This window comes from Triturus cristatus, chromosome 7, assembly GCF_964204655.1.
Source record: "Triturus cristatus chromosome 7, aTriCri1.1, whole genome shotgun sequence".
NCBI classification, from domain to species: domain Eukaryota; kingdom Metazoa; phylum Chordata; class Amphibia; order Caudata; family Salamandridae; genus Triturus; species Triturus cristatus.
Genome location: NC_140590.1, coordinates 1213079643 through 1213091975, shown reverse-complemented (window position 1 = coordinate 1213091975; position 12333 = coordinate 1213079643). Strand labels below are relative to the sequence as shown.

Below are 12333 nucleotides of genomic sequence, written 5' to 3'. Positions count from 1 at the left end.
TATTCACAAAGTTACTTCTAATCACAGAATGTCCCCAAATACGTTAAAATCTGGAAGCACAAGCCATTTGTCTCCGAGCCATGGAGTTTCTGTCATCAGCACTTCTCCCTTTTCCAAAACAGCAGTTCAAACATGAATGGCTAAAAATCCTAGTTTGCAAATGTTTTCTAAATAATAATGGCTCTGCCATATTTGCCTCATAATGCAAGTTCTGCTGCATGATCTGACCATTTAAATTAATAAATTGTATGTAGCTCAAACGTATCAAAAGTTAATAAAAAATGTGACTTGTGTTGCTGTGGAGTAGATGACAGTTAATAGCTCACTGTTCTATGTTAGGATTTTAACTTAGAAACTGCAAGTAACAAAAGGATCTCTCTGACAAAAGCAGTAGCCCACTGGCCTATTTACATTATGTGTACTTTGTGATCTGCATGGTACATGTTCTTTGCAGCAGGTACATTAACCCTCTGAGCTACCTTTCCATGAGTCAAATCTTCCATTAGACAAAATTCCGATCTCTCTCCAGGAAGAACATTAATCACCAGAGTCATCATGACATTTTTATTGTTACAGAAAATTGCTGGAGGCCAGGAAGGAGGCAGCAAGCGCTTTTAAAACCTTAATATACTTGCAAACATAATGCCACCACCTAAAGTCAGCACCTGGTGCGGTCACACCGGTTACACCGCCCTAGAGCTGGTCCTTCTCAAGGGTCCTGTGATCTCAGTGACAGGGTCACTGTTGTTCTAGGGTGTACTGCTTCATAGGCCTGCCCGCAAGACTGGAGGTGAACTTCAGTATGAATAGTGGTGGACAAGCCTTGAAGGTTAACCTACACTTGTCATGCTAGGGTCCACCTGCTGGTGCTACGATTCCAGGGCTTCTAATGTCTTGCGAAGCCTTCTAAGGTCTAGCATGAGATAGTGCTCTCTCAGGAGAGTGGTCTGGCAGACTGGTTATTAAGGCTGAACCTGGTTCCCCAGTTCCAAATTCAGTAGCTCTGGCCATAGTGCCACATCCTCTCCCCCACTGAACACCATACTGCCCCACTGAGAAAAACTCAGACTGCCTTCAACTACAACCCAATTGTTGCCGGCTATAAACACCTAGATGCGGCTCAATTTAAATTACGCACTGGGCAAGAGCAATATGTGGCCTACAAAAAAAAGTAACCGCATCCTGGAAAAAGCAAACAATCATTGAGAATGCAAAATTTTGCAAACCATGTGAAATGTAAGCAGGAACAACATGGTTACCTTAACGCTTTTACACTCACTGTTCAGAAATCAGTGAGTGCTTTTGCCTGAAAAGTTAAGGACATGACTACAGGGCCCTGAATGGACCCATTTCAATGGCCATTGCTTATATCCCTACAAAACGTAAGCAGTATGGTAAAAAGACAACATCCCTAGATGCAGAGCAGCAGTACAAATTTTGCTTTTCAATCCTCACATTGCAGTACCTCCAGGATTGGTGCACTAGTTCCAAGCCCAGGGAAAACGAAGCCAAGACAACAAAAGTAGCGCTTAACTGGTAAACTCTGTAAAAGTGGCGCAAATGTGTTTGGGTGTGAATAACATCAATCTGGCCGGTTTGCTACCACTCTGTCTTACTTTATTTAGTTATTTATTTTTCATATTTTTAAACTTTTATTCCCGATGCTGCACTTTGGAATTAAATGTCAGAAAAATACGACATTGATTTTCCAGCAAAAGTGATTTTCTTTTTTGGATCCATTTCACAGGGAAGCAAATAAAAGAAAGGTGAGGAAAGAGAGTGAGAACCCCGTCTTGCAGCCACTGTCTTCAGTAAGAGAAGAACTGCCGGGCTAGCAGGCGAGAGGCCTCAGCTTGTACACAGAGCTGCTGTGCCTGAAAGTCGTCTTTGCAGGCCTCCCGACAGCTCAAAAGATGGGCCCACAACTCGGTGATCAGAGACAGGCAACCTCGCTCCGCACTGCCTACGCCCTCCCCCTGCGCCCTGCTGGGTGTCACCCCAAGTGAGGGTGTCACCCGGTGCGGTCCGCATCCCCCCCGCACCCCAATAGTGATGCCGCTGTGAGCTTGATAATAACTTTTAGAGTCAAGAGTTCATTTGTGAGTCTGTAAAAAAAGCATTCCTTATCGATTAGAAACCAAGGAGCATTGAATGAGCATGCCTTCGGTTAACTATAAATGATTTGTTTCACTTGATGATTTCCAACTCTCAGCACCTTCAGATTGGCAGGTTATTTAACTGGAGAGCCAAGGATGTGCGTCTCACATGGCTTAGTTAGACTTTCGAGGACAGGAGGGTAGTCCGACTCCAGTGTGGTGCAGTAATCTGTCCACCAAACCGTCAGCCCGCCCACTCTTTTTATAGTTAGGTAGACCGTCATGTTTCTGCCAGCAGGAAAAGCCTGGAATCTCCAAACAGGAAAAATTCTAATTGACTCTCACATCTTGAGAGAAAACTCCCAGGGTGTCAGGGTCATTACATTTTGTTATTTTTTTAAACAAACTCCTGCTTTGGGGGTTTGTTTCTGAAAAACATAAAGGTGTGCTGAGCAGTCTCATTAAACATGGTGGCCGTTCAGCAAAGTGGTTTCTAAGGAGCCTTCTCAGCGGTGGTTCCTTTGAAGGCACATAGACCTCTAAATAGTGCAAACTATTGCCTGCTAGGGTAGATCTCTCACAATGGATTACCACTTCTTGGAGAAACACATCTGTATATTTCTCTTCCATTCATTTTAACGGCTTGCTTCTTTTCGTGCTTTTATTCTTGTGTGTTCTCTGTTGTTTCCTCTTTGTCATGCTTTTGTTGTACCCCTGTTTGCAATCAATTTTTTGCATCCTGTTACTTGCGTAGGTCTGTCTTTTTATTTAAACGTTTCTCTTTTTAATTTAAAGGACCAGTAGCTGATGGGGAAGTGCAAGGGGATGTTGAGGAACTCGAAAAGGAAGAATGTGCTCGGATGTTTTCTGTTGCAGCGTTAATCAACTTTTATCTCTTCCTGTGCTACCTATGGGGATCCATGAGACACATTTTAAGTTCTGTATTTCAAGTTCTTTATCTTAGCAAAGGGCATCTCTCCTATCAATACTTTCTTAAATGATAGTATGAAAAATATATTTTATGAAAAGATTAATTGATTTCATATTCACATTCCCTTTTTTCTTCCTCATCCTTTCAATCCGTCCATTTTATAGCTTTTGTTTCTTATTAGTGAGTTGTTCATCTATCCTTCAGTTTCTTTCCTAAGCATTTCCCCATTATCTTCTTCTGGACGGTTATCTGAAGAAGCTTATGGTGAAAGAATTTGGGTTTTCCTACAAATACCGTGAGTAAGAGTGTAAATATTTAACAGTTGTATATTATGTAATATGTGCTGTGAACATTTGAAGAGAAATGTTCACTTGGAAATTAAACTGATGGATACATTGAGGAATCACAAAGATTATTGAAATGCCTTAAATAAGAACTAAATTTACCCCTGAAAATGCATTATTGAAACGATATATTGGACATTTACTAAAAACTCTTGATTGGACTTGATAAATTTGTTTGATCTAAAACGGGCACAGAAGTGTGGAGTGCCACATCGTTGCACCCATAGAATTGTGAAACATTTCTAAGAAAATTGTTTAAATCCTAATGTAGAAGTCGCCAAGTTGATCTAAACATAATCATATATAGAGCTGGTTCATCTATGGTCAGAAAACGTAAAATTAGAGATCCGTGAAGCAATAAATAGAAAATGGCAATACATTCTGAACTGAAACTATGCCGACTGCGGGGCACTAACGTTTGCCCATGCAGCACCCACCATTGCCTTCACAGTGTGCTCATTTGTTCTTCGCTGCAAACTTCACTGGCTGAAACGTGTCGATGGTATTACAGTTGGCACCCATTAATAATCGGTGAATCGCACGTCAGGCACACACCTGCATTCCCTGTCAGTGCAAGCATACAAATGAGTTGCATTAATGCCTTCCAGCGGTGCACCAGTTTTTCTCTGGTTGTTCATGAAACTGCAACAGCCGTGCTGAGTCTCACTGATCTCCCGTTCCCTCTAGGCCTGTCAGAAATGATAATTACGCTGGAGAAATCAGAGTAATTTCAGTAATTATCCATTACTCTTATGAAATTACCGAAATTATGCGTATATGCCATCTTGTGGAACTTAGAGAAATTTGGGGCAAACATTCCACCACAGGAGCACAGGAACAATAAACTAACAGAAAGGGAGAGGCTGATGGCTCCTGCTGTTCGTGTCCTCTAGCATTTAGTGCTATTTTCTTTGTGCAAAATGCATCCTTGGGCCCATTATGAATGCAAGGATGCATTTTGCTCTAAGAAAATAGTGCTAAAGGCTGGATTGCCCTTCTCACACAATTAAGCATAATTGTGACAAATTTTTTATTAATTATGCTAGTTACACCCACCGCTTGTTCCCTCCTCAAACATGCAACTAACCAGGGCACCTATTACAGTTAGGGCGCACGTTTCATGCTTGGCCTATGGCGCGCCATAGCGCAGATGCCCAGGGTGCAAACATAGAAAGTGCGCAATATCTCGAAGAATGTGCTGCTTTTGGGGCCGTCGCAAACTCGAGCAGCTCAATCAAGAGAAATACAGAGCAGCTGTTTAAAAGCTGCTCCGTGTTTCTCTATGCAGTTTGCAACCCACCTGCACTTTTGAAAGGGATTAAAGATCCCCCTGCAGGCGGGTGCAGTGAGTGACTGCACCTGCCTGCAATCGGATCTCTGGGGGGGGTCCATGGGACCTCTTTCATCCCTTTAGAGGGCTACATCAGAAGGCTCACTGAAAATGCGTACTTTCATTGAGTCTTCTAAATGCATGTTTGCCTCTTCGCCCACTTTGGTAATATTGCACGGGTGCAGAGGCGCAAAGGGATTCCCTCATTTGCATGGGTGAGGAAACACCCTCTAAACATAATGCTGATACTGTATGTGCTGCAGCGCTATCTGTATTACTAAGGGGCCCGCACAAGCATCTGCTACCCCTTCTGTAATACCAAAATGCCCTGGGCCGCATACAGCGGACGCAAAGGCCTATTGCACCCCCTGGGCACTTGTGAAATGCGGCCCCAGTTGAGCTGAGAGATTTTCAAGTAAATGTAGCACAAATCTAGGTTCCAACCTGTGGCACACGAGTGTGCAAAGTTGAAACAAAAGGTATTGTTGATAGGCATATCATCCCTGCTTTCCACCTTTTTATCCCGGTTCAATTAACCAGTTTGACAAATGGTCTTAAATTCTGGGATCTGGAACTGTAAAGAAGACTTGCCTAATTCCCAGTGATTCCCACCAATCCTAGAAATCATTCACACAAGCCCAAGAACGAGTTATCTAAAAGCTATGACCTAAAGCACCGATGTGTCCTAGTGCGGTGTGTGACATTTTGCCACAGACACCAGAGTACATAAAAAAGTATTTCAATGAAGGTGATAAAATACCTCTGGCTGTCCCCAGTAGACTCACAGAATGAGGATCTCCAGCAAAGACAGAAATTGCTGAATGTCAGGACCATAATAAATGAACCTTTATTATGGATCGCCAATAAATTGTGATGGGCCCGATAATTAGAATTACCAGGCCCATCGGATTTTCAGCAGCCGAAGTCTCCATGTGAAAGATCGGGGGGAAATAATTTGGAGGAATCGGCACTGAAGCACCAAATACCCCAGGTCATTCCTCAGAAACTCTAATCCACGTTATTTTCCTGCCCCCGGATTTACCTAGACCATGGAAAGAATAATTCCTTGGCAGTGAAATAATGGGTTTTAATCTGATCTACTTTTAATGGAGGCCATAAAGTGAAAGGGGCAAAAACAGAGGACACTGTTCTGCAGCAGTGGATCCTGATTTGGCCTCCAGAAGCTTCTCATTTTGGTCAGAATTTATTTTTCAAATGACTCTGCTTCACTGATGGAGGCTGTGGGCTGATTGTTTGACCTCGGGTTTTATGTGACCTGTTTCCGCCTGAGTTAATGGAATTCTGTTCTGTAAATTCATCAGAGTTTCAACAGACTACTTTCCAGCTTCCTCACTAACCAGACCCAAAATTCCACTTTTCATTTTGTGACAATTCTAATTGACCTAGAAGATATAAATAGATAGAATAATTTTCCATGAGTGAATCCTATAAAATTGTTAAATCTACCTTTGCACTAATTTCTCCAATAATCACCATCACATTTGGTTGCGTCTACGTAATACATTTGTAACAGTTATAAATGATATCTTTATCTGAATCTTAAATTACTAAGAGTTTGAGTTAGAGATTTGGTGGATGGGTCACTCCATCACAATTGTGACAGATATCCCGCCCTCCCATATTACAATAGCCCAGAAAGACCTAAGGAAGCTCCTGCATGCTAATCTCCGTTGTCAAGAAAATGTCAGGAAGGCCAGGGCAACATATAAGAAAGCCTGCAACGATCATAAAGCCCAAATTAAAGAAGAGAACTGGGATAAATTGGTAATAGATAGTCAGCAGCGCAATAGCGCTGCTATCTGGGCTGTTATCAACTCACCTCTTCTTCATGAAGACCACCTCACTAAGCAGCCATGTACTATCCCAGCTCAGGCTTGGGAGGATCATTTTAGGGCCATTTATATCCTTGAAGCAGAGGCGGAGCCTTGAGAAGGCCTCCGGATAGAGCATCATTTAACCTTTGACCTGTCTGAGGTCAGAGTTTCTATCTCCCAGTTGCCTCTAAACAAGGCACTAGGGCCTGATGGGGTACCGGGGTACTTATATGAGGATTGAAAAGAACTGTGGGCCACGATTTTGACACTACACTCAAACGCTGCCATATTTGATCATTTTCCATCAACTTGGTCCCAGTGTATAATAGTCCCCATTTTTAAAAAGGGCAAGAGATCGGACCTGGACTGTTTTAGACCCATTTCTCTTATAGACTTGAAGGTAAAAATTATTGGCAGGATTTTACTAAATCGCCTTACAGATTGGGCCGAAGAGTGAGGCATATGGTCTGACCTTCTGTACAGGTTTCGCCCTGACTGGAGAACAATAGAACAGACCCTGAACCTCTACCTTTTAACTTGCAAGTATACCATGGCCAAGAAGGGGTCAATCCACCTGGCCTTCATGGACCTTAGCTCGGCCTTTGATAGAGTTAACCACTCTGAGCTTTGGTCCATGATGGAACAGATGGGTGTTACTTAGCTTTAATTAATTTTCTGCGTGATTTGCACATCGGTCTTTCCGCAAGCGTTAGGTACGACCCCAATGGGGACTGCACTGAGCACTTTGAACTCCAGAAAGGGGTCCCGCAGGGATGCATTTAGCTCCTTTTTTATTTATTTTTTATATCAATAACATAGAACAGGTTCTATTAGACCCGGGTATTGATGTTCCCATAGAGAAGGAGGCCTCCTCATCCCTGCTTTGCTATACGCGGACGATACAGTTTTAATGCTCACACTGCTAAAAGCCTGAAGAAGCTTCTCACCCTTTTTTATTAATTTTATGAATAGCCTTGACTTATCTACAAATTTCTCAAAATCTCATGTCATGAAGTTTGGTCCATCTAAAATGAAAACAATGAAATATGTGATAGATGGCCATCATATTAGAATGGCGGACAAGTTCAAATATTTGAGGATCCAATTGGATTCTGTGCTTAATTGGCATCCGCTTATAACTCAGAATGTTTTCTCTTTTGGCAAGGCAATATTTGGTATCAGGGATTTTTCCCGTCGATTGGGGCGCACTCATATCCAATCGGTTTTGGACATTTATAGGGCCAAATGCATCCCCTTAGTGTGCTATGGTAGAGGAATTTGGGGTTACAGCCAGGTAGCACCTCTCCAAGTCGCGGAAAATACGTTTTTACAGAGTCTTCTGGGAGTCTGTCAAACCACACCTTACGAAATTGTCCATGAAGAACTAGGAATGGATTTTTTAATTGACCGGCTCTGCCTCAAACCATTAAAACTCTGGAACTAAATTTGGACAAGGGAGGAATTGAGTTTTAGTAGACTGATTTTGCAAGACTGCCTACTATTAGATAAGTCCTCACAGATTCCCTGGGTAGCGTATGTGGTGCGCAGCTTGCTAGCAATAGGGAGGCCGGATATGTTTGTTAACACCACAAACATAACCCGTGTCGACGGAAAATGGGTGGAAACCACTTTTATGGACAAGATGACCTCAGAGCACGAGGGCGTTATCTTAACAAACCATTCAATGCAACACACACTATTGTTAAAAACAGTTAGTAATATTGAACCTTATCTGACTTGGGATATAACTCACCACCAACGCCGATTGCTGACTTATTTTAGATTACATTTATTTTACTGCTTGGTTCCTTTTAATCGTGGTTGTTTTAAGGACTCCGATCTGCCCCTTTGTAATTGTGACAACACATTGATTAATGACACATTACACGTGGTTATGTTCTGTTAAAAATACAGCAACCTGCGGCACAAATTCATACGCCCAATTTTATTATCGTCAAATTTTAATCAAGTTAGGCTAGCCTTATTATTTTTACAGTTGTTGAACTCACCATCTATCCACTTTTTCCTCGTACGTTTCTTGGTGGGAGTTCTAAAATATGAATGAATATGGCACTGACACTCGGAATGTTGTTTTTATATGTTGTGCCTTTTATGATTTTATCAGTAAAATTGAATAAAGATTTATATGTATGTATATTACAAATGCCATAGGATATAATTCACTTGTAATATGGGGGACAGAATAGTCCCGAGGTTTGGGACATAGTAACCTATCCGCCAAACTCTAAATCAGGCCCAATGTATTAACTGTATCCCATTGTGCGTGTTGATTGCTACCCTTAGCACCAGGCAACACCTCCGGCTTGGGCAGCTCTATTTAAAGGAAGTACCAAAGGAAAGTTACTGAGACTTTGCAGTTGTCCTGCGTTTGAATGACCTAAATTAGAATACTGCAGAAATTCAGCTAAAGTTCTTTAGGCCTCTAGTGACTCTTCCACTGCTACTGAGAATATCCTGTACTTCCGTTTTTCCCTCTATTTCATTTCTTGCTTCCTATCTGTGTGTGCATGTTTCTTTCTTCTTTGTCACCTTTTTGGTGCACCTCTTTTGGGAATCAATTTTGTCATCATAATATTTGTCTTAATTGGTCTTGTTATTGAAAGCTTTCTTTTTTTATTTTAAGAACCAGCAGCTGAGGATAAAGTGGAAGGTGATCTTGGAGAAATTAAGAAGAAAGTGTGTACTGGTATGTGCTACTTCTGTCTATACTTTTGCATTTTGCTTTGTTACAGCCTGTTGTAGCAGACGTTTCTCAATATGAGGTGCTGCACATAAATAGCCTGTTTTCTTTATTTTGAATACCTAACACAGTAGGTCATATGCTGGGGTGTGGCATTAACATATGGAGTTGTGGGCACATGTGTTACCCATTACAACACTTGTTATAGTGATAATGTCTCTACCTGGTTTGAACGCCGAGAAGCCTAGCTAATGTACATGACTTACCATTAAAGACTCCCACTCGGCTGACTTTGTACCATACATTGGTCTTTATTTTCAGAGGGGGAACGGGACTACTGTAAATAGCCAGGGCTACAGGCTTAAGCTGACCCAACCATGCTCATTACAGACAGCTAACCAGAACGACGCATAAAGATGTAGGTAAAGGTCCGAACCATATCAAACCTCTCGCCTTTCTTTCCTTGCAACTGAAAGAGCGCTGGGCATTATAACGTAATCTCATAGTCAAGTCATTAAAGATGTTTCCCCAATGGTCGTATGGACCTTTGTTGGTTGATGTGAAGCATTGAAAGAGAGAACACATCAACAATACTCATTTTAATGAGTACCTGCACTTATTTTTTCCCATTTAAAGCACTGATTAACAGGTGGGTAACACGTGCATCGTATCAAAAGTGCTTGGTTGGAAGTATTGAGTTGCAGTCTGGGCCATGTGGAAAGCTCTTTGATAAGATGCGTGAAAGACCAGAGTGGTGCTGTTATCCTGTCTTTGGTCGCAGCATGTACTAATATAGCGGTGGGAGAAGAGTGAGATACAGAACACACACCATTTAAATCATGAGATTGTGAGTTATTATGAGGATTACTGAAATATTGTGATTGAAAGGCTGCTGAATTTTCTGCATGATCATGTATTTACTGCATTTGCTGCATTATTATTCATCTGCTAAATAATTTGCGGAATTTAACCCAACAAATGTGGATTCCATCTCACACGGATTAAAAAATTACTAATGATGCAACAAAATATGTTTTTAGGTAGTGGAAATTCCTTAGCAAAATTGACTTGCAACCTTTAAGTTGCATGTTGCTGCATTTGGGTATTAAACGTGTACTGATAGGATGAACCCATTGCAAAGACAGTGTTAAGGTATAGAAACGACAAAATAATGTAGTAATGCTATCACAAAATGTGCCACCTTCTGCCACATAATGGGCCCTTTGTTGCTGCTTAATGACCTGGTTATTGTGCAGTTATCAACACAAGGTTAGATCTCATTAAAACCACCAGCCCACATTCTGCGCTGAAAAGAAGCTCTTTATAATCTTGGATGGACGGGTGAAGGGCAGGCCTGTAGTGAAGTCAAGATACTGCGTTGAGCTTTGAAGTTCTAATCATACCGATGTTTAGCAGATATCTTGGTACTGGTTGCATCTTCTCTATATTACGTGAATTGGCTTAGGAGGATTGAGAGTGATGACCAGAATGTATGGGCAGCATGCATGGTATGTCCTAACTGTGGGTTATCATGATGTTTATGTTCTATGAAGCCACCATGCGGGGGGAGGGAGAAAAACAGCACTCAGTGCGTACAAGCTATATCACACTCAGTTATTAGTTTATTCGTTCTCGAAGCCTCTATTCTGTGCAGCAGGCCGGGCTCTAAGTGAGTGGGGTCGTCCAGGTTTCAAACCCGGTAGAAAAATAAGTTTTAGCTAGTGGTATTTTTTTTGTATTGATCAGGACAGCTTCGGAACAATAATGTTTTACAAAAAATACCTCAAAGCAAGCACTTACAAAGCCGAAAGGATGGCAGGCTAATACCAGATCTATTAACTTTGCCAGTGCTTGTGGGATATTGGTAAGTAGCTTGCTTTAATACATGTATCTGTGAGTAGGTGATGTTCACTCTGGGTGTTTATGTATGATGGTACCATACTTCCTTGGCAAACAGCATTGTCTGTACTAGGGGTGAGGGCGCAAGGCATGGCTAAGCAGTTAAAATGTCCCAAAGGCGAGACCTATTGGCTATGCCAATGCTTGTTACGTGACCTGGTTCCACCTGAATTAATGAAAGTCGGTTCAGTAAATTCATCAGTCCCAACTGACTACTTCCCAGTTTCCCCAGTGATCATGATAACACTAACCAGACCCAAAAGTCCACTTTACATTTTGCGACATTTCTAATTGACCTCCAAGATATAAATAGACAGAATACTTTTCCATGAGTGAACCCTATAAAATTGTTAAATTTACTTTTACATTAATTTCTCCAATAATCACCATCATATTTTGTTGCATCTACGTAATACATTTGGACAGTTATAAATGATACCTTAATCTGAATCTTAAATTACTAAGAGTCTGATTTAGAGATTTGGTGGATGGGTCACTCCATCACAAATGTGACAGCTATCCCGGCCCCCATATTACAAATGCAATAGGATATAATGCACTAGTAATAAGGTGGGGCGTTTAGTCCCGAGGTTTGTGACAGAGTAACCCATCCTCCAAACTCTAAATCAGAGCCAAAATATTAACTGTATCGCATTGTGTGTGTTGATTGCTACCCTCAGTACTTGCCAACACCATGAGATTGGGCAGCTCTATTTAAAGGAAGAACCAAAGGGAAGTCAATGAGACTTTGCAGTTGCTCTACGTTTGAATGACCTACATTAGAATGATGCAGAAACTCAGTTATTTAGGCCTATAGTGACTCTTCCACTGCTACTGTGAATATCCCGTACATCAGTTTTTCCCTCTTTTTTAATACTTGCTTCATCATTGCATTTCTTGCTTCCTGTCTCTGCGTATGCATATTTTTTTCTTCTCTGTCACCTTTTCAGTGCACCACTGTTGGGAATCCATTTGGTCATCATAGTATTTGTCCTAATTGTCCTTCTTATTGAAACCTTGCTTTTTTTAACTTTTAACTTTAAGAACCAGTAGCTGAGGATATAGTGGAAGAAGACCTTGGAGAAATTAAGGAGAAAGTGTGTACTGGTATGTACTACTTCTGTCTATATTGTTATATTTTGGTTTATTACATGCTGTTGTAGCAGAAGTTTCTCAATATTAGGTGCTGCACATTCA

The 12333-nt window shown here is 41.3% G+C and overlaps 1 protein-coding gene across 3 annotated transcripts in view; it reads left to right on the top strand.

Annotated features, from left to right (window-relative positions):
- The window catches only part of LOC146811632 (up-regulator of cell proliferation-like), a 221284-nt gene that overhangs the window by 124409 nt on the left and 84542 nt on the right, over window positions 1-12333 (top strand). For 2 of the 3 annotated variants that reach the window (XM_085618606.1, XM_085618605.1), the window contains exons 7-9: window positions 2892-3032; window positions 9181-9243; window positions 12181-12243. In XM_085618606.1, coding sequence (XP_085474732.1) covers window positions 2892-3032; window positions 9181-9243; window positions 12181-12243 — 267 coding nt within the window. The remainder of the gene's footprint in view (window positions 1-2891; window positions 3033-9180; window positions 9244-12180; window positions 12244-12333) is intronic. The other variant, XM_085618607.1, reaches the window with a different exon arrangement.